The sequence below is a fragment of the Camelus ferus genome, chromosome 20, assembly GCF_009834535.1.
Source record: "Camelus ferus isolate YT-003-E chromosome 20, BCGSAC_Cfer_1.0, whole genome shotgun sequence".
NCBI lineage: Eukaryota > Metazoa > Chordata > Mammalia > Artiodactyla > Camelidae > Camelus > Camelus ferus.
The window spans coordinates 10,614,991-10,642,199 of NC_045715.1; the positions used below are offsets into that span (position 1 = coordinate 10,614,991).

The following is a 27,209-nucleotide window of genomic DNA, read 5'->3' on the forward strand; positions in this document are numbered from 1 at the left end:
TCTTAGTTAGAACCCCCCTTAGAGCCGAAGAGCAAAAGCAAAGGGCAGAGTCCGCGGGCTGACGGCTGAGACTGTCCTTCCAAAGGCGAGAAGAACCTGCCCCTCCCTGCCCCCCTGCGGCTGGTTCACTGCACTTGGTGCGGCCTCACAGCGGACACACTCCTGGGGGAGCACCCCGAGGCCAGGGATGTTGTCTGTTTTGAGCTTGGCTCCAGCCCCTAGAACTAGGCCTGGTACCTGGTACACAGAAGGTGCTCAATAAGTACTTCCACATTCAAGGGCTGAGCGCGAGGGAGTGGAGGGCTTGTGCCTAAAACAAAGTATAGTCATTCCGATGTAAGTGGGGAGCCATTTCATCACAGCCCCGGGGCTGCAGCAGGGGTTGGGGGTGGTGCTGGACCATCTGAGGGCCCTGCCCGCCCCCCTGGGGAGGCACAGGTGGGACCTGTCCACTCAGGTCCACGAGGCGGGGCGCCACATCTGGCCGATGCTCATGTGAGGACCCTGAGGGTGGGTGTAGGAATCACCCCAAGTTTCTCTCCACGGGTCCCCCAGTCCCAGCCTGTCTGTTTCGAGGCTGTTGGTTTCTTCCCTGGCCTTGGCCTTTCTCCCGCCCTACATGTGGGCCAAACGTGGGAGTCCTGCCTCTTGTTAAGCCCATTTCTCCACGGAGTGAAAGCTGCTTTTAAGCAGGGACCTTGGCAGCAGGCTCCCGGCTCCAGTCGTGCGCTACCTGGGCCTCCAGGTGGGAGCCCGTTTGCCAGGTAACGGGTGGATTTGCGCTGCTTCTACGGTGTTCGAGGGGCCTCCAGCTGCTTTGTGGGCAGTGAGGGTCCCCCTCTGCTTGTGTCAACTCAGGACACAGACTGGCGCCCTGTCCCGGGGACACGCTGGCCAGGGGCCCATGACGGGTGTGGCCTGTGTTGGGGTCTGGGGTCTGGGCCCTGCTTTGTTTGTTCAGTTTGACTCTCCTGTTTTTGTTTTCTTTTCAGGGAAGGTCTGTTTCTTTAACGACTTTTTACCGAACAGCAAGAAATATCATGAACATGTGCTTCAGCAAGGAGCCCGCGCCCGCTGAGATTGAGGTGAGGGCTGCTGTCCTCTGGCTGCCGCGGCAGCAGATTTAACTTAGGTTATTCTAAACTTACTCAGGGTCGGAAAATGTAAAATGAGAGTGAGCCAGCCTCCCTGGCTTCTCCCTGACTCACCCCAACCAGAGGCCGCGAGAGGCAGTGGCCCCCTCCCCACCAGCCACCTCTTTCCCTGTCTCCCCTGTCTCCCCCCCCTTCACCGCGCCCCCCCCCCATCCCCTCTCCCCTCCCAGGTTAACCCACCCTCCGGTGCCTTGTTATGCAGGAGAATGTTTGGAATCCCTTAAAGCCGCAGTTGTGCCTTTTTCTCTCCTGTTTTTTATTTGATGGGATTGGCAGGTTGCCATTTTTGTGCTTCTGCCAACTCTGTTCTTCGAGTTTAGCGTGAGGTTGGAGAGACGGCGAGCCCAGTCCAATCAGGGGGAGTTGTGTGTGAGGCGCGACAGAGGACAAAGCCTGGGTGGTCTGTCTGTCTGCCTCCCTGGCACCCCCCCACCCGAGTCGCCGTGTGCTCCCAGGTGCTGAGGCCGGTGGGCTTCTCTTGCTGGTGAGGGCTGCTGCTGGCTGAGCAGGAAGTGATGTGGACCGCAGCCTCGGATTCTGGTGTACAGCTGGTTTCAGACCAGTCTTTTTCTTGAAGGATGTATACCTCCTTCTCTAGGTAAAACCCCGTGTGGACCACCCAGGGGCCCGGGCCTGATTTGACCAGGTTTCCTGGGTGTGAGACTTTCAGGATAGTCCAGGACAGTCCGGGTGTCCAGGCTGCCTGTTCCCCTTCCATGGTATGTGGGGCCCTACCTCTGGTGGTAGCCATGGGAAGCCCAGGAGGTCCTGCCCTGGTGCTCAGGCCTGGTTTCCCAGGTTGGTGAATTCGTTGTTGACTTTGGCATCACTCTTTTCAGGCCCTAGGTCTCTACTGATTTGTGCGGGCTGCCCCAGCTCTGCACCCTGAGATGTGTCTTTAAACACCACACAGTGGCCTCACCTCTACCACATCCCCTGATTTGGCTCCACCAAAGCCACGGTCCATCAGCCACAATGTCAACAGGGCCCTGATTCTGGAACATGTGTGGCTGTCACAGTTGCTTCTGGAGCGCTCATGCCATTTGTGGTAGAGACCTCAGGGGAAAGGAATGTGGCTCTTGGGGACTGAACATCTGAGATGGAGAAAGAGACCTTTGTTTTATGACATCGGTCCTTGTCGGAGTCCCCAAACGTGCAGGGTTTTTTACTGTCCAGAGGACAAGGAAGTCTTGGCTTCTTTTAGTTTCTTGCTCAGGAATTTATTCTCCCTGAAAGTCCGGGTTTTGCTTAGCAGTTGTGTAATATCTAAACACAAAGGGAAGCTTTGCTAAAATTAAAACTTTTAGTCTGTCTGGCTAACTACTGGATCCTGTAAAGGGGCTGGGCCCTCTCCTTGGCCAGTGGTCACCAGCTGGAGCGCCACCACGTCCCCCACCCCCTGCTCTTAGTGGAGGGTCATCTTCCTTCCCCATGTCTGTATCCACCCAGCGGAGGTTGCTATGATTCCAGGTGACTGCAAGGCCACCTGTGTGAGGAGCCCAGGCATTTGATGCTCGACTTTGTTCTTGATGTGGGGCCTCTGGCCGCCCCCAGGCTGGCCCCTCTTTGCAGAAGCCACACGGCACGGGGTGAGGGGTGCTCCTGGGGGAGGCTTCCTCCTGAGTGTGGTTCCAGTGAGCATGTGGCCAGGGTGGGGAAGGTGATGTGCTCCTGGAATGACGACTGAAGGCAGAATGGAAAGAGGCCTCTGAGTTGGGGAGTCGCTGAAGGAAAACCAGCCCTCTGACCTGTTGGCCAAGCCCGTCCTCACCTGCTCTTTGCCCTTGGTTGTTGAGCTTGTGCTGATGACAGGGACCTGGTCAGCGTTTTAAGCTAGTGGGTGTGCCTCCCCGTCTGTGTAACTGGCTGGGGCTGCAGCCTGGGGGGCGGGGTCGTCTCTCCTGTTTGACCCTCACGTGCAGCCCGGCTGACCCTGCGTGAGCTCAGGTTGCTGGTGGCTGGGCGTGTGTGGCCTGTGTCTGTCGGGAGGCCCACCTGGAAGGCTGATTTGATTCCACTGAAGGACAGTCGTGGGTCGTGTTCAGCCTCCTCCATTATGGTTTTCTCCCTCCTTTTCATATAAAGGATTTCTTATTGTGGGAAAACATAATATTTACCATTTTAGCCATTTTTAAGTGTGCAGTTCAGGGACATAAAGTCCATTCACATTGTTGTGTGACCGTCACCACCATCTCCCCCCAGAACTTTTCCCTCTTCCTGAGCTAAAGCTCTGCCCCATTAAACACTGATATCCACTATCCCGGTCCGTGACAACCACCATTCCTCTCTCCCTGGCTTTGGCTGTCACGGTACCTTGTGAGAGTGGGATCCTTGTGAGAGTGACTCTCCTTGGCGAGATGTTGTCACGGTGTATCTGTGTCATAGCACGGGTCAGAATTCCCATCCTTTTTAAGGCTGCCACCTTCCGTCACATGGACCTTCGCGCCTTCTGTTCATCCATCGCGGGTGCTGGCTGCTTCCACGCGCAGCCATCGAGAACAGAGCTGCTTCACGTGGGGCAGCGGCTGTCTGTCTCAAGCTCCGTGTCCCCAGCCAGCCGCCCACGGCTCCCACCCAGCACGCTGCGATGTCGTTGGGCCCTCTGTCGAGCGTTCCCGTGCCGTGGTGCTCAGTCGAATCGGGCTCTGTGTCCCCAGCAGCGAGGTGCTGACGCCCCCCCTCTCCCCACAGCAAGAGTACTGGAGGTTAGTGGAGGAGAAGGACTGCCACGTGGCTGTGCACTGCGGCAAGGTGGACACCAACACGCACGGCAGCGGATTCCCGGTGGGAAAGTCAGAACCCTTCTCAAGGTAACGTCGGACACTCTCGCCCGTGTGGGGACTGGATGGTGCCCCTGCCCGGGTGTGACGCCCTGTGCTTTCCTCTGCAGACACGGATGGAACCTCACCGTCCTCCCCAATAACACGGGCTCCATCCTGCGTCACCTCGGTGCTGTGCCTGGTAAGCCTGCCGCGGCTCCACCGCGCGGGGAGCCGGAGGGGCGGGGCCGCCGGGCTGCGGGGCCGCCCTGTAGGGGTTGTGCTGGGAAGACTGACTTTTAGAGAAGAGAGAGGAGTTAGGATCATAATTGAAGTCAATAACAGTGGGGAAAGGTAAACCAAATTGTGGATTCTCAATGCTGGGCAGCTGCTTCATGGCCAGCTTTTTACTTTGAAATTGGTATTTTCAGAGCTAACGTTTGGACTCCTAAGGGCTACCTCACAGGCTGAAGGGGAAACCAGATGACCTGAAGGCAGGGACCCTGGAGGAGGGGGCCTCCACCCTGGTGGGGGGGCTTACGCTTCCCGCGCCCAGCACGGCAGCGTCCGGGGCAGGTGTTCTCGGCCCGGAGGTCTGCAGCGCGCTGGCGGCTGACTGACAGCGGCTGCTGCGGTCACGCTCCTCGGTTCAGATGTTCTTTGGCTACTGTTTCGTAACAGCGTCTGTGTTCTTGGTTTCTGTATAAGCAGGAAAAAGCAGGTGCCTTCTCACTGGGCTGTCTGGGTTTGAATCTCGTTTCTCTTTTCTTGTTTGGGGAGAAGACAAGATTTCTTTTCCTGCCACCCTGAGACACTGGTCTTCATCACGCCCTGTCCCCTTTGTTCTAGGAGTGACAATTCCCTGGCTAAATATTGGCATGGTCTTTTCTACCTCATGCTGGTCTCGAGACCAAAACCACCTTCCCTACATCGACTACTTACACACTGGTGCTGACTGCATTTGGTGAGTACCCGGGCCCCTCACGCACCCGCCGGCTGACAGCCTTCCCGTGTTTGCCCCTGCTCCCTGTCATCGCTCCTCAGCTTGGCATCTCTTGCCTCCGTTGGAAGTTGAGCTGTTCCTGTGCTTATTGGCCATTTTTCTTTTGCCAGTTGCTGAGTTTTTTCTTCTGTGATGTTCTTTCCGTGGTTGTTGATTTCCAAGACTGCGTTTGTGTGAGTGGCAGTTTTCAGCATCTCTCCACGGCCCATGTCCCCCTCTCCACCAATGGCTAGAGAGTAGGTTTTACTGGAGGTGGAGCTCCTGCCCTGGGAGATACATGTGTGTGTCTTCCTGGGAAGCCTTCTGCCCAGTTCCCATGCGCGATCTGTAGCTGTCAGGCTAGCCAGCCCTAATCCGACAGGGTCCTCCGCTCTTTGTTTGCAGTGGCAGGTGGGAAATTACCATAAATAATCAGAAGTCTTGTCTCCCAGCACCGCATCCATCCCACACTAATGTGTTTATCGTCCTAATGGAGTGATCAGGCATCCTTTATTAAAATACACAAAATCTTAGAACTAATGTTCTCCCTCCAAGGAGCCAGTGTCACAGCAGTCCCAACCCCCTCGCCTTTCAGCCACGTCGGCGGGAGTGGCAGTTGGTGTGGAAGCAAGCGGTCAGGGCCCTGTGGTTGACCTTCTGCCACACGGCTGCTGGGCTGTGGAGGCCAGGAGGGGAAGGGGCCTTGGGCAGAGCTGAGGGTGGACGGCTGGACCGTCCTGCTCAGAGCGTGTGTGTCTCTCCTCTGGGGACCATTCCCCACGGAGAAGCTGCTGTGGGCAGTGCCGGCCAGGCTGGGTGGGTTGGATTAACAGGGTCCCACCCAGGTCTGTGACCAGGCCTCACTGGACCCTGGTTCCTCATCTGAAAGCAGAGGGATATGACCCATGTGGTAATTTTACTGCCTGACCAGTGAGTGAGAGGCAGGGAAATGCTGGCTTCTGGGCTGTTTGAAGACTGATCCCTCGAACCTCAGTGATGGGAATGGAGGGGCGGCCAGGATGGACTCAGAGAACTTGATGCTGTGTGGTTTTTCTTAAAACGTGATTTAGGTTAGAAACCCTGGATTTAAATCACAAATCAGTTAAGTTGGCATTGAAATAACAAACATTTGAAAGAAACTTAAATGTGGTGATTGGCGCCCCTCCGTCAGCAGCAGCAACCAGGTCCTCCCCCAGGAATGGTTTCCCCTATGGCAGTTTCCCTTTAGGGGTTGGGAGGGGCGCTGGTCAGCCTGAATCCCTGTCACGTGCCTGCGGGGGGCCCAGAGAAGGGGGCCTTGAGGAGGCCATGCTGGCTGGCACTAGGATATCACGAGTTGTAGATGGGAGGTGTGTCCTTTGGGGACAGGAGAGGTAATTCTCGTCCCCTCGCTCCCTGGGGTTGCAGCGAGGGTCCAGATTCTCCTATTGGGTAAGTTCTGCCCACGTTTTCTCCCACCATCTCCCCCGGCCCCCGCCTCGGCTCCACCGCAGGGTCTGTGTTGTCTGAGCCCCGCCCCCAGCATCGACCCCTTTGCTCTACCCATGCCCTCGTGGTGTTGGTTCTCCTGTGTGTCCTGTGTGTGTGTCCCGCACAGAACCTTAGTCCTGCAGTGTCTTCTCTGCTACAGAGAAGTGTCAGCCCAGCCTTAAGTCTCAACTCAGGAGGCTCACGAGAGGCTGTTGAGTCTGCAGATGTGTCTGGATCTGATTTATAGGGGCTTTTAAACATCTGTGTTTGGTTTGAAGGCTTTTTGGCTGATGCGTAAAAGATGAGCGTTTCTGTCCACTCACGGCTGTGGTTTGGCCATGCTGGGCAGAAGCGGCGGAGTTACCCTGGGAGGCTGGCGGGCCTGGAAACCCTGGGGGCTATCTGTGAGCTCGCCCACCTTCCCATACCTGCGCCTCAAGCCACCGTTTGCTCATTTCTTTGAGGGAGTGGAGGCCAGGCTCCCAGGCAGAGGGTCCTTTTCAAGTCTGCTTCTGCTCTGATTCCAACCCCCAGGTATTGCATTCCTGCTGAGGAGGAGAACAAGCTGGAGGACGTGGTGCACACCCTGCTGCAAGCCAACGGCACCCCAGGTCTACAGATGCTCGAGAGCAACGTTATGGTACGGCGGCCGGGCTGTGTGGGGCGGGGGAGGGGCGGGGTCAGGTGTCCCAACCCACTCAGTTGTTTCATTGACTCGGCCTTCTTGCAGACCTGCCTTGCAGAGGCAAAGAACACAGTGAAAAATAAATGCTCCAGGTGTCCATTATAACCAAAGTGCCCTCTTTTATGGGAAACAAACTAAAATGCTTTTCTCTGATTGCAAAGGACGTGGGGCTCGTGCCCGTGTTGGCCTCTGACTCTGTTTGGGGGCCTGGTTGTTATGTAAATGGAAACTGGGCTGTGCTGGAGTTGGCCCTGAGTATGGGCTGGACCCCTGGACGACGGGGTCCGGATCACCGAGTGTTGCAGAAATAAACACAAAGGCTTCAGACCCCACTGCCGAGTTCCTGGGACTCTCTCAGCCCTGAGCTGTGTTCTGACACCTGAACTTAAGGCTGCTCTGGCCTCTGCTGACCCCTGCACGGGTCTCCTGTCCCTGCTGGGCCCACCTCACTCTGGGCTCTGCTTTGAGAGAGTGAGCAGCAGCCCCTCTGGGGGGGACCAGGCCCAGCCTGTACCCCTGTGGACCCGCTGCACTCTGGAGACCCCCACGGTATACATGGGTCCCAGTCCAACCCTGGTGGTGCTTACTGAGACACGGGCCCCCGTGTGGCATGAGGGCTGTGTGCTCACAGTGGTGCTGCCCACCCCCGACTTGTGTCAGTGTAGGACTTCCTCCTTCATTTAGGAATTGTGTATCTTTATTTTCTAAAAGAGAAGCAGACCTTTAACAGAAATCTTGGGAGCAGGTCTGCCTCCTTCTGCCCCGCCTGGAGGACAGGTGTCTGTTTCTGCACCTGTCGGGAGGCCGTCAGAGGCTGATCTCACACAAGGGGCTCCAGACGGCGGGCGGTGGTGGGCAGCCCTACGGGAGCGCTTGTCAGCCCCGCGGTCTCCACAGATCTCCCCGGAGGTGCTGTGCAGAGAGGGGATCAAGGTGCACAGGACCGTGCAGCAGAGTGGCCAGTTCGTCGTCTGCTTCCCGGGGTCCTTTGTGTCCAAAGTGTGCTGCGGCTACAGCGTCTCTGAGACCGTGCACTTTGCCACCACCCAGTGGACAAGTATGGGCTTCGAGACGGCAAAGGTAGGTGGGCGGGCGCCCCGCACATGAGCCAGTCTGTGGGTAATATGTGTTTAATTCCAGAGCGAGCCTTAGAAACCTGAGAGTCGGCTGAGAGGTGTTCATAGGGAAGGAGAGTTGTTAGCGGTTTGTATATCATGGAAGGTACACCTGAGTCCTGTTACTGGCCCCTACGGTATCAGGAGATCAGTACGGAGGATGTTTAAGGCAAAAATCGCCCATTTCAAAGTTGTGTCTGCATTTGGCATTGGGGAGTGATGACTGTTGGTGTTCAGTGTCTCTCACGGGCAGACACGATCGTTGTGTGGTTCTCATTTGCTCTGAACCCCAGTGGAATTCACAATTTGAAAATTCAGATCACACCCGCTCCACGGTAAAGAAAACCCCTGACAGCTGCCTAGAAGTGAAGATCTCCCCTGTGGGATGTGGCTGCCTCTTTCAGGAAATGAAGCGTCGGCACATAGCTAAGCCATTCTCCATGGAGAAGTTACTCTACCAGATCGCACAGGCGGAGGCGAAAAAGGAAAACGGTCCCACTCTCAGTACCATCTCAGCCCTTCTGGACGAGCTCAGGTAGCCGGAGACCCAGGCGCCGCCCTGCTGGGGCTCAGCCGGGCGGGGTACAGCCGGGCCTTTGTGGGCAGGTGGGCCAGGACTTGGGTGTGGCTCTTGTATTTCGTTTCCTCTTGTGCTGATGATGCCAGAGTTTAGCCTCCTTTGTGGCAACGGCCAGGAGGCGGCTCCTTGAGCCCCAGGCCCCACTGGTCCTCGCAGCACCTTACCAGTGAGAGGAGGTGGCCACCATGGCATCAGAGCCTGGCCTGGTGAAGGAGCAGACGGGGCAGGACTTGAAGTGACCCTCTTCCCTGCCCCGGGGCCCCTCCTTCCTGCCGGGAGCCCCAGTGCACCCGGAGCGCCACTTGGACTTGGCTGCCGGTGCCGGCAGATAGTTGATCATGTCTGCCCTCAGCTCGGGGAAGGGTGCCCCGACGGGCACTGGTGCTGTGTCCTGTGTTAGCCGCAGGCAGAGTTGGTCAGCCCGGAGGCCTTTAGACTAAAGGGCACAGGTCCACAGGCGGGGCCGAGAGGGCGCTGCTCCGAGGAGCCCGCTGAGCCCTGCGTGTCCACGCAGGGATACGGAGCTGCGGCAGCGTCGGCAGCTGTTCGAGGCCGGCCTCCACTCCTCCGCTCGCTACGGCAGCCACGACGGCAGCAGCGCCGTGCCGGACGGCAAGAAGAAGCCTCGGAAGTGGCTGCAGCTGGAGACCTCGGAGAGGAGGTGTCAGGTCTGCCAGCACCTGTGCTACCTGTCCATGGTGAGCCCCTCGTGCTCTGCTCCCGCCTCAGGGTCCCCCCCCCCCCCCCCGACTGGCGGCTTGGACCCCCAGCCCTGCTTTCCTCTGTCCCTGTCCATCCTTCCCTGAGTTGGTGCCCCTGTGGGATTTTCAGTCTCTGCCCTGGTCTCTGAGCTTTCATTCAGCCACATGACTGATGTCACTGCCCCAAGGACTCTGAAACTGTCTGGTTAAAGCCAACACTTCTTGGCCGCACCTCCTAGTCTAGCCTCCATGTTGGGTCCTGACTTGAAGGCATCCCCCTCGCGACTGTTCGCTCACCTTCCTAAGCCGCCGCCTTTCTCCGATCCACAGCCTCCTTGAGGGACTTATCTGTCTCAGCCTTGGGCTTAATTGTGGACTTAACTGCTCCAACCCCGACCCCATCCCAGGCTAGAGGGGTCTCCGAAAAACCTTGCTCAGATGGCTAGCTGGACTGGTGTCGCCTCCCCTCTGATCTTCCAGTCCCTTCCTGCCCTGTGGCCGCTGCCCTGACACAGGTCTTTCTGGCTGCACCGGCTCCACGCAGGGTGGCTCTCCGCCCTCGGGTGCCATTGCCCTCTCCCCGCCCTTGTGGTCCTCCCTCCAGAGAGAGGAGCCCAGGTAGTAGGTGCCCACCCGTCACGCAGCCGGGCACCAACATCCTACATGTACCTCCCTATAAGCCACACATGGCCTCCTGGCCATGTGCCGCATGACTGTGATGCCACCTCGCCTGTGTCCCTGGCACCTGCCCAGCTGCCCTGCAGAGAAGGCGGGCCCCATGGCCACTCCCAGCTGAGTCACGTGCTCTTTGTAACATCTGAGAGGTCAGAACACAGAGAAAGGAGGGAAGAAAGGACTGAAGGATTTTGCCAGTGCCATCGTGACAGTGTCGGTGACGGCTGGCTTGAATAGTAGAGGTTGCTTTTCTTGTAGTTCTGGAGGCTGAGAGTCCAAGGTCAAGGTGTGGCCAGGGTTGGTTTCCTCTGAGGCCTCTGTCCTTGGCTTGCAGACAGCTGCCTTCTGTCCTCACTTTATTTCTTCTGTGTGCATCTGTCTTAATCTCCTCTTGTTGTAAGGGTGTAAGTCATTGGACTGGATCCCACCCTTTCAACCTCTTTTTACCTAATCTCTCTCTTTAAAGGCTCCAAACAGTCACATACTGAGTTACTGAGGGTTAAGACTTGAGCATATGATTTCTGGGGTGGAGGGGTGGTAATTCAGTCCATAACCACCATGAATCCATTTCCATGTTTTCTTCTATCTAGCTTTCTTTTCCCAGATGCTTTTTAAAACATACAATCAAGATCTATGCTGTCTTAAAAAAAAAAAAGCTGTAAGAATTTCCCCAGATCTTAGAAGTGTTTTATAAACATCACTCATAAAAGCCACATAGTTCTGTCTGTTCCTTTTGTGTTGGAAGAGGGTTATTCTCGTGGGAAACAGTCATTTCCCATGAGCCAGGGTGACCTCATGTGGCCCTGGTCCCTTCCTGTGGGCTCGTTTTCAGGATGTCCCTCAGAAAGCTGTACCTGGAGAGTTGTCACCAGGAATTTCTTAGCCTGGGTGTTATTTTTAAAAGCATATATCCTGAATTCATAGGTAAAAACTGGTTTTATTTATATATGCTTTTCATTGCTTGGGTTACGAAGGAGAGGCTTTGTGCATTTTTGTTCAGTTTCATATTTGTGTCTGTTCCTGTCCTCAGCCCCGAGTGATGTGTCGTTTCCTTATGCCAGTGGCTTGTTTTCTTGTCTTTGCTTAGAAGCACTGAAGACAGGAAGCCTAGATCTTTCCCCAAATCCTTATGAAAAGGGCTGTGAAGCTTTTGCATCTCGTGTGTTACAGCAGCATTCTCCCATTGTTTACACAGGGTGAGCCCAGGGCGGCGAGTCAGGGTGGGGGTGAGAACTCCTCGTACAAACAGGTCTGAGTGTCCAGGGCCCCGGCTGGGCTTGGGTTCCATGTGGCCTCGGGGCAGCGGCGTTTCCCTGGGAGCTGCAGGCAGACGTGGCTTGGGTAACAGGTGCTGGGGATCAGGGATCAGGAACCGTGCTGGTTGGAGTTGGGACAGAGGCACTCGCTCCCCACGTGGTGTAACTGGTTGGACTGACTGAGCCAGTAAGAGCAGGAGTAGAAGAACCATGTGTAGCCACTGAAACGTCCAGGGTGTGACCTCCTGGCACCTCTTGCACTGGGGTAGTTTTTGAACCAAAAGTCCCAGAAGCTCTCAGAACCCAAGAGCAACTTCCTGTGTTTCTGGGTCGTGGGCACCCCTGGCTTGGGCGACGGCCTCCCTGCTCTGCTCCTGGGAACTTGTGTCCCCGGCCTTGGTGACTGAGTCCCCTTCAGAGCCTCAGGTGCACTGTCCTCCCAAAGGTCGTGCAGGAGAACGAGAACGTGGTCTTCTGCCTGGAGTGCGCCCTGCGCCACGTAGAGAAGCAGAAGTCCTGCCGCGGCCTGAAGCTGATGTACCGCTACGACGAGGTCAGTCCTGGGGGGCGGGCACATCCCGCGGGGGGCCACTGTCCCCGGCCTGAGGCCACATGGGGCCAGTGGGTTCCAGGCTGGACAGAGCCTGACTTGAGGTAGCTCTTGGTCCCAGACTGGGCGGTGGGCAGGTTCAACCAGTGTTGGACTGACCTGGACGCACCAGGAGCGGAAGCGGTGGAGAGACGTTTTTCCTTTATAAATGGTTTCATTCCAGTTTTCTCCTTCATGCCCCAGTGAGCCCGTCCGCCCTCTGCTTCCCCACCAAGCCCTGCAGCCTCTCCGTTGGCATTGCTGGCTGCCAGCGCCTCGGTCCACAATGCATTTGGTTTCAGGATGTGGGTCCACACCATCTGGCAGGGCTACTGAGGAATGGGGGGAGGCACCGTCCCCTCCGGCCAGGGCTGGGGCCCAGACCCAGAGGGGCAGAGGGGCCAGCAGGCTGCCTGTGTGCCCACCACGGGGCAAACCCCAACTGGAGGTGACAGTTCCAGTGCTGGTCAGTGGGGGCAGGCCAGGCTTTCTCACCATCCCTCCAGGCCGTGGGCCACGGCTCCAAGGGCCTCGAGCCAGGTCTGTGTGGTCTCCGTGTCTTCAGAGTAGCCTGATTGCAGGGTGCCAGGGACGCAGCCTTAGGAGCCTCCCCGACTGTAGCTCCAGGGAATGTGACGATGCTCACACACTTCTGCCCGTGTCACCATCCCTGACCTGCAGTGTGCGGCTGACGGGGCTTGGGAGGGAGCTTCTGTTCCGATTTGTGGGCCAGTGTGGGGTGAACTGGCTCCTCTCAAGTGAGAACTTCAGAGCAGGGGACCTGGTGCCTGAGGCCCAGGGGGTGGCCCAGGAGCTGCAGCCAGTTGCACCCAGTGGACCAGCTCTGGTCCTCCCCAGGGGCTTGTTTCACCTTCTGAATAAAGCCCTGTCCAGCCACCACCACCCTTTCCTGAAGACCCCAGCCATCCTTAGAGGCAGGTCCATGTGGATCTCCCACGGGGAGGGGACTTCTTCAGCAGACAGGGAGCTGGCGGGATGCAGGCAGAGCCCCCGCCCCCTGGGGCTCCACTTCCGAGGCAGCCAGCACACGGCTCCCTGTGTCTCACCACGTGTATTCTGAGTGCTTCCAGGCTGCTCGGCGATTGCGTGTTTAGGTACAAGCTTGCAGCTCCTGGGACACGTGGCCCTGCCCCTCAGAAGCCCTCTCATTCCCAGACCTGGAGCCCTTCTTGGGGGTCATTTTTGAGGTTGCCATGGGCACCCTGTCACCCCTCCTGGTCATTGCGGCTGCAGGCCTGGCCCGCTGTCATCTATAGAGTGGTCCTCGTCCCTGTGGTGTCTGCAGTGGGAACCTCTCCTGCTGCTCCAGCCCCACTGCCCCACAGACCCGGGGAGGTTGGTCTCATCCGGGCATCACACATCAGAGACCTGGGCAGGGCCAACCCAGGTGCCCAGGCAGACCGGGAGTGATGGGGTGTCCGCGGCAGCTCAGGCTGTGATCAGACTTGATGACAAGCCTTTGGCTAAATTACAAGATTAGAAAGCTGAGAATAGATCTCTTTGCATCTTTTGTTTTTAAAGAGCACGTTCAGCGAAGGCAGTAACCACTCTGCCCTCCCTGCTTCTTCACTTGAACAGCAAATGTCAGAACAGTTAAAAATAAACCGTCGTGTCTGAGTCACAGCAGCTCTGGCAACTAGCAGAGCCCACCAGCGGCACTGGGGCTTCGCAAGTCGATCCTGAAGCTGGACAAAGCGTGGGCTATTTCCCACCGCCAGCCCATTTCGTAGCTAGGTGTTTTGATGTCACCAAAATCCTGGAGAAAATGTTCAGTTGTCAGTCTGAAGCTTAACCATTGGTTTTAATGAGTAGGGAAGAGAAAAAAGTTTTGTAAGCCTCCTGCTTTGCCAGTGGCCTAACTTATTTTAGTAAATGAAAATCACAAATAAGTTCCCTATTGAGTTGAACCGTGTAGTTTGTTTCCAATTGTGGAATTTGCACTGTGGGTTGGATTTCAGAAATGGCTTACGAGACACAGCTCCTGTCCTGAGCCCTGGTGCCCAGCACTCAGATCCCCTCTGTCTGGCCCGTGGGGTGACACAGCCCCAGCTTCCTCATGCTCAGCCCCCTGCTGCCGAGGTGGCTTCAGCCATAGGTCACTGGGCTTTAAAGCAGCTCGTGGCACAAGGGAGGAACAGATGTGTTTCTTATGTGCTTTAAATGGCCCAGAGACGTTTGTAGTGCTCGAGAGCAGGCCAGGGACCAGGCTGACCCTCAGGCTCAAGGGAAGGAGTGGCCTCCTGCCCCCGTGTCCTCCTGGTCCATTCGTCTGTCCCTCTTGGGCTCAGAGGAGGCACTCGGGATGGGACATGTGCCACTTTAATACTCTTCCCCTGGTTTCTTTTAAAACTGGGTGGTTCCAACTTGTTCTCAAGTTACACACGTTTTTGATGCCAGCAGGTTGATGGTTCTCGTCGCCCTCCGCTTCGCTGAGGTGGAGGGAGTAACATTGATGGACAGGCATTTGCATGAGACCAGGTTAATAGGCTCGAGCGCAGTAGCCAGAAAAGCATGCAGCTCAGGCATTGTTCACCGTCCAGGGAGCAAGTTGAGTGGCTCTGAGTCTTCCCTACAGCCGTCCCCTTCCTGCGGGGACCCCTGCAGCCTCTGAGCTCCCAGATGGCCAGTGCTGTGGGTCCGCTGGGTTGTCTCTGCGGTGAGCGCCCTCATGGACGCAGGGAAGGTGCAGACCAGAGGGAACAGTCACGACTGTGTCATTACCATGCTCTTGTCTTTAGCACACAAACCTGTTTCGACTTCACAGCCACGGGGATAGGGGCGGCGTTCCTAGGTTCCCTGGACGCTGGGACGGAGTGTCGGGGGTTGGGAGGCGCCCATCAGGAAGGAACTCTGCGCCTGCCTCCCTGGCTTCCAGATGAGAAAAGGCGTGTTTCTCCCGGAGAAGGCAGGTTTTATTTAGGTGCCTGGTAGAGGGCGTCGGTCTCAGAAGGGTGGTTCTAACTAGTTCCCACACCGCTGCATCTTGGCATCCCTGCGCAGATTTCAGAGGCCAGTCCCAGCCTCCCTGGGGCCTCCTCTGGGCGCTGCTCCCATGTGCTTTGATGAAGGTGATGGCTGTTGGCCCGGCCACTAGGTCCGGGGGGAGGGGTGTGGGGTGTGTCTGGGGACACGCTCTTCCTGCCTGCTAATTTTGTGTCTTCCTTTCAACCCGAAACAGGAACAAATTATCAGCCTGGTCAATCAGATCTGTGGCAAGGTATCTGGTAAAAACGGCAGCATTGAGAACTGTCTCGGAAAACCCACACCAAAAAGAGGGCCCCGCAAGAGAGCAACGGTGGACGTGCCGCCCTCCCGGCTCGCATCCTCCTCGTGAAGACGCCAACACCGCGGTCGAGTGATAGATATTTTTTTGTAATTATTATATTCTAGTTTGGAGTACTTGCTGTAGGATACAAGCTGTCTTTGCACTAGCTCTAAAGAAGATTTTCTTCTGGTTTTAGAGAACTAATTTTGTTTTAGCATTAAACTGTTGAACTTTTTTTTGTACTTAGAATACCTAGATACTGCAGTCAGATTTTTGAAACTGCCGTATATTCACTGTTTTAAAACCCTTGAGGGGCTGTATTAATTTGTATTGCCCCTTGTGGCTGAAAAAAAAAGCCTTTTTGTTTGATTTTGTTGTTTTTTTTTTGTTTGTTTTTTGGGTTTTTTTTTTTTTTTTTTTTGTAATTGTTGGGGAAAAAAGGTTTTTTAACCCATTTTTGAAGAGGGTGAAGTTTGGAGAACAAATTTTAAAATCATCAGTCATGTGAACAGATTTTTTCTAGAGAGGAAAAGGGATAGGAGACACACACATACAAAAAAAAACTTGAAAAGAAATGGCTTTACTCTGGCTGTCTTTTCTTCTGTCCTGTGCAAGCTGAGTTTGTCGTTGTTGAAACCGGAGAATCCCCATTTTGTTTCTTTGGGCGGTTATGGCAGCTGAAGGCGGACGTTTCCTAACCGTAGGCAAAATGAGGAGGTGGGAGTGACTAGGTTCTCTTTACCAGCACATCACTATGCATCTGTTTGAGGAAATGAAGAAGAGAGAGAAGAAAAAGACTTGCCTGCCTTGGAGGGGTCACGTGAGGGAAACCTGTGCCTGATTTCATTAGGAAATCCATTCTGTTATTTTTTGGTGCTGTTGGCTACTTTATCAAAAAACCCTTCAATAGCATCCTTGAGGAAAAAAAAAAAAAAAAAGGAAAAAAAAAGCGATTGAAGCCCGAAGTGCTTCTCGGTCATGGAGGTGCAATCTTTCTAACATTCCGTCTTCATCTCACTGCTTGTTCACGCCGTCACACGTCAGCATTAATCTTTTCTTTTAAAACTCGTTTTGCTGGTGATCACATCCAGAGCCACTAGGAGGTCTGCGGTTCTTTTTGAATGTGAAAATGCGTCCTGCACTCATCCGGTCTATTTTTTCTCTTCATGTTGTAACAAAAAAAAAAAAGGAAAAAAAAAAAGAATCCCGTCCCTTTTGTACATACGCCTGTAAATTGTTTTAAATACTTGAGCCTTTTTCTGGGTGGGGGTGGGGAGGGTGAGAAGACGAGATGAAGAAAAGCCTTACACTTCAGTTTCTTCATCGGTTGGATTGGATGCTTACAGGGTTTTTCTTGTAACATTTATAAGTGCTGCTTACATCACTGAACAACAACAAAAAAATAATAATAATGGAGTAGCTGTTGCCCTTCTCCGGTTGTGTGTACAGTATGTGTGGAATAAAAAAGGGAAACTGTTTTCACAAGCTGTTCTTTGTTTCATAATTGGATTCACCGATCCCGTAGCTGCCCGTGTTGCACTGAGCTCGCCGGTGGGACTGTCAGGAGCGTCCTGTGACACACTTTGTCGGTGTTGTTGGAGACTGAACTGTGTTGGAATATTTAACAATGACATGAGCAGAGTCGTGTTTTCCAATGTGCTTGTCCGGTTTTTATGGCCTTGCTGTGTACTTGCCCTCTTTTGGACAGTGAACTTCTGCCTCCGGCTTACGGTCTGACGTTTAATTTATTAGCGCTGCTCTGCACCCTCCCCCGGGAGGGAAGACTTCATGTTGTTTATTGCCAGTTTTTGTTTACTTTTCAGGTTTGTACTACAAGGTTTAATAATAAAAACAAAGTTTTTTGGACACCTGTGTCTTGTGGAAGATGAGTGAATGAAATGAGCTCTTTTCTGTTAAATGGGCAGAGGATCCGTCCCCTCGGCCAGGGAGTGGAGGGAACACCGTGTTTTAATCTCACTTTCCACCTGCTGGTGCTTGTCTGGATCCCCTGTGAGCAAAACCAGCAGCTGCCGTTTGCCCCTCACTTTCCGTGGGGCCCCAGGGACCGGCGGGCGGGCCGCCCCGCTGCACGGAGGTCAGGCCACCTGGCTGTCAGTGCCCCTCCTGCGCCGTCCCACCCCAGGCCGTGAGTGACGGGAGGCAGGCGCCCATGGCACCAGTGTCCCGGCAGGAGGGGGAATGGCATGTGGACTTGGCTTACGTTTGTTTCTCTTCCTCTGGGCCAAGGTGTGTGCTCTGCTCTTCAAGGAGAGGGTGCTTGCTGGACTTAATAATTGTGTGACGGTCAGATGAAAACCCGAACTCTGGCAGAGCTGAGAGGGAGCACAGTGTCCTGCCTGCAGAGGGCTTTCTGTGCAGCGCTGGGCCGGTGAGGACGCCGACTCCCCGGCCGGGCCTGCACAGCATGCGTATTGGAGCCTCTGTACAAACTGGCCGGGTGCTGCTTAAAAGCCTCAAACTTTATTGTCAGCTGTTCTTTCAGTCAGTTTCTCACGTTACTGGCAACTGTGTAAAAACCAAGAGCCTCCCTAAAACCACCTGCCTTCACAGTGGGATCCTCGCGCGGCCGAGTCTGCCTCCTGAGGTGGTCAGAGCGCGGGCGCCAGGCTTAGGAGTCACTGTCGTCGGTGTGTAAGGTGGCGAGAGCGGTGTCCACCTCCACTCCCTCCTCGTCAGACTGAACCACGGGGGACTCCTCACCTTCGCTGGGCTCCTGGGCGGCCGGGTCGGTACAGGGTGAGGGTGAGGCAGGCGGTGTGGCTCGCGAGTGGGAGGGATGTGGAACCTCGAGGGTGACTTCGTGCTGACCGGTACCCGCGTCCAGCCCTGTGAGATAAAGCAGAAAAGGGCCTGTCATGGAAGGACTGCAACTGAGCATCGCCACCGAGGAGGGGCGCTCTTCCTGTGATGCGGGGGCTGTGGGGACTGCCACCGGCGACCCACCCCGGTGTCTGGTAACACACTGGGCCCAAGGCCAGCACTGCGTTTCTCTGAGAAGCAGTCCTCGTCACCTGGATGATCTACATTTAGCTCCTTACATCCTTTGATGCAATTCAGAGAAATCGACGCTCAGGGAAGACTCTCGTGGATCCTCTTAAAGGAACCAAGACCACACACGGAGGACGGAGCCTCTTCCTGATGCTGGGACAGCACTGTGCTCACCACTCTGTTAAGAACTCCGGATGACACAGGTGACAGGAAGCCCAGGGGCTCGACTTCGAGGACCTGCAGCCCGAGGGTGGTTTCGCGGGCCCAGTGGCTGCTGGGAGGCTGGCCTCTGCCTTGTATGTGGAGGAAACTTAGCCGTGTGCTCTGCAAGGATGTGCACTGAGACCACCCACCCAGAAGGAATGGTCTGAAGTTTTAAATAATCTGAGCCCAAGCATAGGGCCAGAGCTCAGTAAGTATTTGCTGAGTGAATGTGAAATAGAATTTCGGGAAGGCATTAAGTGGAGTTAATGTGCCCAGAGGGTTGCAACTAACTTTTAAAACACAAGCCAGGTGCTGAACACACACCCTGGCCATGCCTACAACAGGGATGAAATAAGTAGCTGCTGAATGGTGGCGGAGGTCGGGGGGGACCGAGTCTGAGCCACACAGGAGAGCTCCCACCTCCCCCAAACTCTAGTGTGGACCACAAAAACCCAACTCACTCATTTCTGAGACAGAGGAGGAGGAACACTGTTAAGAAAGCTCCCTGTTCTCTGAAGGTCTTTGGGTTGAGCACTTAGAATCTTTGAGAAATTCATGATCACAACAGCCAGTGTTCATTTGTCCACTTCTGAGAGGCCAGACCCGCGTGGGGAACAGGGCTTAGCAGAACAAGAAGGGATCTGCACCCTGTGCCTGATCAAATTACCCCGTTAGCAGCCCCCCTCCTGGAGGGAAATTACCATACTAAGTGTTACTAAGTCTGTGCAGGCTTGCCCGTCCTACCTGAGTCCGGCGAGAGCACAGTGCTATCTTCACCACCAGAATTCAGGAAGACATCCAGGGCCTCCTGGTCGGAGATGTCCATCAGATCCATCTGCTCCAGCATGTCCACATTCACCTCCATGGATGACATGCTGCCCATGGGCTCTGGGGGAGATCAGAGAGTAAGAGACTGGCCCTGCTGCCACTTCATAATACTGTGATGGGGGGCTCCAGCTGTGCTAGGCTGGCCGCCCTGTGTTTTCTAGGTGTGAGTTACCCTCTGCTACTCCAGACTTTTTTAGAATTTGCAGCAATGTATCATTTCCATGTCCTACTTTGGTACTTTAACTCCATCCTGGCTTAACCTTGGTTACTGTTATCTCTTACACAGCAGTTTTCCTTTTCAGCCATGGCCCTTGGCTCACAGGGGCTGAAGACAAACCCCTTTCTGCTTTAAGCAGTTCTTGGCTTGGGAGTTGGGCACTGACTGTCCTACAACAGCATGAGATCAGCAGCCTCCCTGTGGTTTACTGCAATTCCACTGTAAGTTTTTCCTGCCCCTCTGACATTTCTCTAGTCTTCAGTCTTAACAGCAATGTTCGGGCATCTGCAAGCTGGCAAGTGGGAACCAAGAGCTCCCTGCAGTGAAAGCACAGACCGGAAAACAAACGGGCCAGCCAGCAAGGAGAGGCTGTAGAACCAGTAGGAGCCTGTCTCAGTCTGGGCACTGTAAGGGATGCCACCTGGGCCTCGAGTTTATTTCAACTACCTCTGTGGTCCAGAAAACTGCAAGCCAGTTAGCTTAGATCACCTCTTCAACCACGCATGGTGATGCATGCCACAAGCCTGTCACAGATCTCTTGGTGTGGACACACCCTTAACCCCGGGTCTCACAGGAGTATACACACACTCGGCACAAAATCCAATCCAGAATTTACAGCACATGGAAATATGTCACTATGAGTAAGAGCATCCTTTCCCAAGAATTTTAAATGACTTTAAATATTTTAAAGAAATTAAAGATGGACTCAAACAATGAAAAAGCATCAAAAATCAGATCAGGTATTTGAAAGTCAACTTCCAAGTAGGAAAAAAATCAGTGAAACTTAAAACTCTGGACATGAGTTACATTAAAGATTAGTGAGAACCAAATAGAAAATTAGTAAGCTGTAAGACTAAAATATTCTCCACTGCACAGCAAAGAAATAAACAAGTGCGCAGTATGAAAGCGCTAAGAGGTGGAAAATGCAGACGTTTAACATGTTCACAGATCTGAAATGAGAACAGAGCCGGCGCGGGGAGCAGCAGCACTCAAGGCCAATCATATCCCAGACCTGCTGAAAGACTCGATATCCCAGATACAGGGACAAAATATATTCCAAGCAAGTCAGATAAAAGCGGTCCTCCCCTGATCACTGCAGTGAACGTCAAAAAAGGAAGGGCAGGTGAAGAAAGAAGGAAATAATGAGACCGACAGCTTCTCAACAAGACAGTGAAATAACAAGTTCAAAGAGGTAGGTGTCACCTCTACAATGACATAGCATTAAGGAGCATTTAAGATCAAGTGTCAGGTACAACCTCCCCTGAGCCTGCTCTCAGCAAAAAGCCCAGCCAGAGGGGAGGTCGGCGACAGGTCCTGGGGGGGACTCAAGTGCAAGGAAGGGTGTTCGCACAAGAGACCTGTGAGTCTGTGAGTGAACATGTAACGCTGCATAAACAATCATAATAGCATCTAACCTGGGGACTTCACTCAGGCTGAATCAAGGGGCTGAACGATGAGGACAGGACTGGGGCGGGGGTGGGGGAGAGGAGCCAGAGCCCTGGTTAGTCTGGGGGGAAGGCGGGGTCTCACTGTCTTCAGGCACAGGAATCACGAGAGCCAAGTACTCTAGCCAGGGACAAGTGTAGTAACTGTTTGGCCGGGCAGGGGGAAAGCTTGTTTGGGTTGAGACGATCTCGCTCGAGGTGGCAATGCGGCACGGTCAGGAGCTGGGTGAGGTCACTGCTCTGCCATCAGCACCACCCTTGGCCACATGGGGTGGGGGGGTCACAGCCGCTTCACCGGGGACCCCGGGGCAGTGCAGTCCTCGGGCTCCTGCCAGGCTGACAGGTCAGGGGGACCTGACTACACGGGGTCCAGTTCATCCCTCTTGGGGGCGCTCTCCCACGGTGGGGCAAGTGTGGAGTTTCTTTGTCCCTGTGGAGGCCTTGCTGGCATTTCTGGCCTGGCTTTGACTTCAGTTTCGAAGGGAGCAAAGGCTCCTTTTTGGAATGAAGCCAGGCAGTGGTCACAGTAAATTTGGTTCATTAACATTTGCTGTAATCACTGATTACCTGGCTTCATTACCATCTTACTGGGTGCCTTCTATTTTCCTGAAAGTGTTTCCTATAGGTGATAAAATCTAGTTATGTTCTGTTTATAGGAGATACTCCTTAAGTATAAGAACACAGAAATATTAAAAATCTAATAGAAAATGGGAAATTGGCAAACAATTAACTTGAAGAAGAAAGCTGACGTAGCTACATTAATATCAAACAAAATAGACTTGAAGGGGAAACAAGCATTATTGGGGTAAAGAGTAGTACTTAATGATTTTTTAATGGTTCAACTCACCAGGCATTGCTGTGTGACTATATATGCTGTGGCTATGTTTTTCAAGTAAAACAGGGAAGAATGACAAGGAAAATGTAACAAGTCCATAACCATGGGGGAAAGGAGAGTTAAATGTACTTCTTTGATAATTAAGCAATCCAAAATTGAGTTTTAAAAGGAAACATCTGAACAAGCAATTTGCAAGCCTAAAGAAATGGACTTACAGACCCCCAAGCCTGACAGTGAGAATCTTGCCGGGAAACACTCTAACAGGCCTTAAGGTCAGTCTTGAATAAGCGGGGGAAATCCCATTCTCCAACGAAAATAAAATTTATTATTTAAAAACATACTTCTAAACAGCTTCACAAGTCAACTGAGAAATCCTGATGGGAATGTCTACATACCCAGAAACTACTACTTATCAAAACGTGTAGAGGATGTTTTGTGTAAGATCCACGAAGAAGACAGAAGGCACAGGTGAACAGTCTGACGAACACAGAAGCAAACCTAACCCCCAAGTACTGCAAAGACTGAAAAGAGGAAGCCACGCTAGAGTGTTTGACAAACTGGACAAATTCCATAGGCAACTCGCTAAACTTAGCAAGAAACAGGAACCCTCTATAACCAGAAGAGAAAAAGAACAGTTGTCTCTTCCCACAGAGAAATCGTGGGAGTCAGACGGTGTCAGCAGCAAGTTCCACTCAACACAGGAAATGAGGAGAGGAGCACGTGCACGTGCAGGGAAATCCAGCACCGCTGAGAAGCTGTTCTCCCTCAGCACAGAAACGACGCGATTCCAGTCAGAGTCTGGACAGGGTTTCTCACAGCATTTGAAAATCTGACTTTAACATTTATCCAGGAGGACAAAGGGCCAAGACCAGCCAAGGGAACTCTGAAGGGAAGGCCACGTACAAATGTGTGTGGGGTGGGGGAGGGCTCCACCAGGACTTGCTGCAACAGCCCAGGCACTAAGCACACTTGGGGCCGGGCGGGCAGTTCCGCAGTGTAGGGTGTGTAGCCACTAGATGCCAGCAGCACACCCCTACCCTAGTCACAGCAAACAGCTCTCCCGACACTGCCACGTGTCCCCTAGGGGACAAAGTTGTCCCTGGTTGAGAACTGCCATTTACTGAAGAATTATAATTAAGATAATGGGGTTTTGGCTCAAGGCTAGACAAACAAGAATGGCACAGAAAAGACACGATGTGTTGAAGCTGACAGAAGACCATGCGACGTCGTGGGGAGAGGGCTGGTGCTCAGGCAGACGTAAGTTACTGCTATGGAAAAAATTTAAAGCAGATCCTTTCACCTCATGATATACACAGAAACCAACATGGTGGATTTAAGAGCCAAATATAAAATGGAAAACACTGAAACTTTTAGAATAAGGCAGCAGAATGTTCTTAGAACTTGGAGGGAAGGACTTCCTAAACGACACAAAAACACAAACCATAAAAAGTGGGCAAAGCTGGTCACATTAAAAATAAACATTTAATTTAAAAAAAAACCAACACTTTTAGCACAGGCCACACTAGAACAGCAAAGCCACAGATTGAGAGATCTCCACATCAGACATAATCCGAAAAGGCCACAACCACAAGTAAGACTCAGTAAAGGAAAACCACCAACCAGTGGGAAAATGGACAATCAAGGACATGCAGATTCAAACCAAAATGGGGTATCATCTCATACCCATAGCCTGGCAGAAAATTTAAGTATGTGACACTCCCAGGTGCTGACAAAGATGTGGAGAGCGGAAGGTGTACATACAGCTTTTTGGGAGAGCGTGAACTGCGTGGGTACTTTGGCAAGTAATGTGACGGGATCTCGTAAAGTCAGATGTGCTTGTCATGTGACTCGGTAATCCCTGCCCAGTTACAGACCCTAAAGAAGTGGTTCTCCAGATGTGGACTCCAGACCAGCAGCACCTGGGAACTAGTGAGAAATGCAAACCCCAGGTCTCACCCCAGACCTGCTGGATCAGGAGAAACTGGGCTGGGGCCCAGTCCCCTCCCTGAACAGCCCTCCAGGAGACTGAGGCCTGCTGAAGTCTGAGATGCACTGTCCAAAGGAGATTTACATCTGTATGAAAGATCAGAACGTCCACAACAGCAGCGTTTTTACTAAGAATCTGAAACAACTAACACCTGTCAGCATAGCAGTGGATAAACTGTAGCACACTCACATTCCACGGAACTAAATGAACAAACTGGAGTGAAGCGTATGGATGATTCTCAAAACGCCTGCCTAAAAACAAGCCACGTCAAGCTACAGTGTAACGCCATCTCTGTAAAGGTTGAAAAACTTGCAGCAGGTACCGCACTCCGCTGTGGAACAGTACATGTGGGAAAAGCAAGGAGAAACAGGAGGAGGGCGGAGGACACACCAGGATGGGACCCCTGGCGTGGAGGGGCGGGATCAGGCCAGGAAGAGAGGAGGGCTGAGTTCAGAAAGAGATGGGAAAAGGGGTTTCAGGGAGGTGAAGAGACGCCAGGAGCGCAGAGGGCAGGGAAGCAGGGAAGCAGGGAAGCCGTGGACGCCTGCCCACACTGCCTGCGCCTGGGGAGGGGAACATCAGCTGCCCATCCCGACCGCTCCTCCAGAGGCACCATGGCCTGGGAAGGAGAGGCTGGATGAAGGCACTGGCGTCCGACTCCTCCGCTCCTCAGTGTGTTCCTGCGAACCATCAGAGATGCAGACGAACATTCATGTACCTCGATGTTCATCACAGCACCGCTTACAGAGGCAAAGAGCCTAAATGTTCAACTAGGGCACTGGCTAAGTATGTTAGGATGCATCCTGACTGTGAAGATGTAGCTTTCAAAACAGCCTTTCCAGGAGTTCCTAATCATCTGGGGGATCTTCCCCCAGATGAGTATTAAGGAAAATCAGACACAAAGCCAGAATGACTTACAGTCTATATGAACAGACAGAGACTGAAAAGAATCACCCTAAGACAGGAATAGGGATTATTCTGTGCTATAGAATTATGACTAACGTTTCTTCTGTCTTTTTACTTTTTTCTTAAAAGGTATTTCATGTTTTCTAAGTATCGCCAACAAAAGCCCAGAACTACAGGAAGAGGCAGAAACAACAGCAAGACACACATGCAGGATGCACCCACTCTGAGTGCTGAGGTCTCAGAACAGGATGGGGCCTCTGGGCCCCCACCCCCGCCCCACGCGGCCCCCCGCCGCCTCCCCGCACTTGCCTCGCCTCTCTGCTATCTGCAGGTAGCCCGTGGACAGGTACTGCTCCATGTCCTGCTGGAAGGCTTCCTCAAAGAACTTCTGCCGCTCCTTCAGCTTCACTTGCTGGGTCTGCTCCATTTCCAGCACCTTCTGGGTGTGCTGTGCATCGAGTTCGGCTAAGGAGACAGAATTTGGGTCAGGGTCTGAAAAAGGGACTGAGGCAGGACGGGTTATGTATACTGACTCATGGCGTCACATCTGCTTGTTGAACCGGCGCCCCGACCGCAGCGCTGCCCCCCCGTGCCCTTCGGCACCCCAGCACGTGGGACTACCTCTGCCTAGACGGACCATCACCCACGCCCCCTTCACACAGCAGCTGTTCATCTTTCAAGACCCACTTCTCAGTGACTCCCTCAGCAAGAAGCCCACTGGAACCTGCTGTTCCATCCGGAGGCTCCGCGTCCCTGAGGTCAAGCTGCTGTGGCTGACTTGTCCCTCATGGGCCCAGCATGCGAAGGCCTGGGGTTCCTGGAGGACTGCAACCACGAATTATTCACCTTAATATACCCAGGGCTGGGCACACAGTAAGTGCTCAATAAATGTTGAAGAGCAAGTGCATAGCCACTGTGGTCTGTGGGAAAATCACGTAGTCTTGGCTTTGCTGTCGATGAACCAGCCACTTGGCTAAGTCAGTTAACCTTTTGGAGGCTCATATGACTCATCTGAAAATGTGGGATAGAAATATTAACCCAACACTGATGTGAAACTTAAGAACTTTATATTCAAGTGAGGGCTGAGCCAGTAACACCAGGAACAGCTACACTGTGACCAGCCTTAGCCTTGCTGCCATCGAGAAGCCTAAATTTCCATCCCATAAGGACCCTCTAGTGGCTCAATCTTCCCGAGGCTGCGTGGAGAACACAGATGATGCAATCACATTCACCTTGTACACAGGCCAAGGGTTATTTCTGGATTTGCTTCTAACCCACAAGTCCTTTATTCTCCACAGGGTGCAGTGGGAAGGATTTGAAGATGGCCCCTGGGAACGCCCCCCCCCCACCTCCCTGAGAGCACACGCCCTGCATGACCCCCAGGACTCCTGTGATTAAGTTATGCTCTGTGGCTGACTTAAGAAAGAGAGTCGTCCATCCCAGGCCTGACCTCCCCTGGCTCTTAACCAGGCCTGTGCTTTTCCTGAAGACAGAGGTGAGTGTGAGAGGGATCTAACATGAGGGTCATGCCCTCTCGCTGACTTCGAGGATGGAGGGGCTGGATGCAAGGACTGCAGGTGGTGTCCAGGACCTGAGAGCCATCCTAGGCCAACAGCCAGCATGAGAACAGAAATGACAGTCCTTCCCCTGCAAGGAGCTGGACTCTGCCAACAACCTGAACGAGCTTGGAAATGGATTACTCCTGAGTCTCCAGAAAGGAATGCAGCCTGGTAAACTCCTGACTTCAGCCCGTGAGACCCTGAGCAGAGAAGCTGGTCACAGGTTAGAATGGCCATCACCCAAAAGACAAGAGATAACAAGTGCTGGCGAGGATGTGGAGAAAAGGGAACCCTTGTGCACCGTTGGTGGGAATGTAAACTGCTGCAGCCACTGTGCAAGACAGTATGGGTATTCCTCACCAAATTAAAACAACTACTGTGTGGTCCAGTAATTCCAATTCTGGACATATATCTAAAGGAAATGAAAACAGGGTATCAGAAAGATCTTCATTCCCATCTTTACTACATCATTCACAATAGCCAAGATATGGAAACAGCTTAAGTGTCTGTTGACATCTGAATGGATAAAGAAGATGTGGTGTGTATATGCAAAGGAATATTATTCAGCCATGAGAAAGAAATCCTGCCATTAGAAACAACACAGATGGACCAGCCTTGAGGGCAGTATGCTAAGTGAGATAGGTCAGCCAAAGACAAATACCATCTGATCTCACTTATATGCGGAAACCAAAAAAGGTGAACTCATAGAAACAGTGAAGCAGTGGTAACCAGGGACAAGGGTTCGGGGAATTGGGGAGATGTTGGCCAAAGGGTGCCAACTTGCAGTTAGAAGATGAGTAAGTTCTGGAGATTGAATGCACAACATTGCCATTATAGTCAACAATATCTATTATATTCTTCAAAGTTTCTCTAAGACCAGATCTTAAATGTCCCCACCACAAAAAAGAAATGGTAATTATATGACACGGTGGAGGTGTTAGCTAGCAATCATGTTGCAACACATAAA

The 27,209-nt window shown here is 53.2% G+C and overlaps 2 protein-coding genes and 1 long non-coding RNA gene across 3 annotated transcripts in view; 2 read left to right on the forward strand and 1 right to left on the reverse strand.

The window, feature by feature from the left end:
- JARID2 (jumonji and AT-rich interaction domain containing 2) overlaps positions 1-16,440 on the forward strand; it is a 228,036-nt gene extending 211,596 nt beyond the window's left edge. The window contains 10 exon segments of the mRNA XM_032462527.1: positions 993-1,085; positions 3,846-3,964; positions 4,045-4,115; positions 4,763-4,877; positions 6,900-7,005; positions 7,948-8,130; positions 8,570-8,700; positions 9,260-9,443; positions 11,823-11,930; positions 15,166-16,440. Of these exon segments, the coding sequence (XP_032318418.1) occupies positions 993-1,085; positions 3,846-3,964; positions 4,045-4,115; positions 4,763-4,877; positions 6,900-7,005; positions 7,948-8,130; positions 8,570-8,700; positions 9,260-9,443; positions 11,823-11,930; positions 15,166-15,321 (1,266 nt within the window). The 3' untranslated portion in view covers positions 15,322-16,440.
- DTNBP1 (dystrobrevin binding protein 1) overlaps positions 16,125-27,209 on the reverse strand; it is a 91,301-nt gene continuing 80,216 nt past the window's right edge. The window contains exons 8-10 of the mRNA XM_032462528.1: positions 24,993-25,148; positions 19,210-19,353; positions 16,125-18,099 (exon numbers count right to left, since the gene is read on the reverse strand). Coding sequence (XP_032318419.1) covers positions 17,882-18,099; positions 19,210-19,353; positions 24,993-25,148 — 518 coding nt within the window. The 3' untranslated portion in view covers positions 16,125-17,881. The remainder of the gene's footprint in view (positions 18,100-19,209; positions 19,354-24,992; positions 25,149-27,209) is intronic.
- On the forward strand, positions 18,057-24,999 carry LOC116658210. Its single transcript, XR_004313438.1, has 3 exons — positions 18,057-18,673; positions 19,596-20,702; positions 24,813-24,999. It is a non-coding gene; the product is annotated as an uncharacterized LOC116658210 (long non-coding RNA).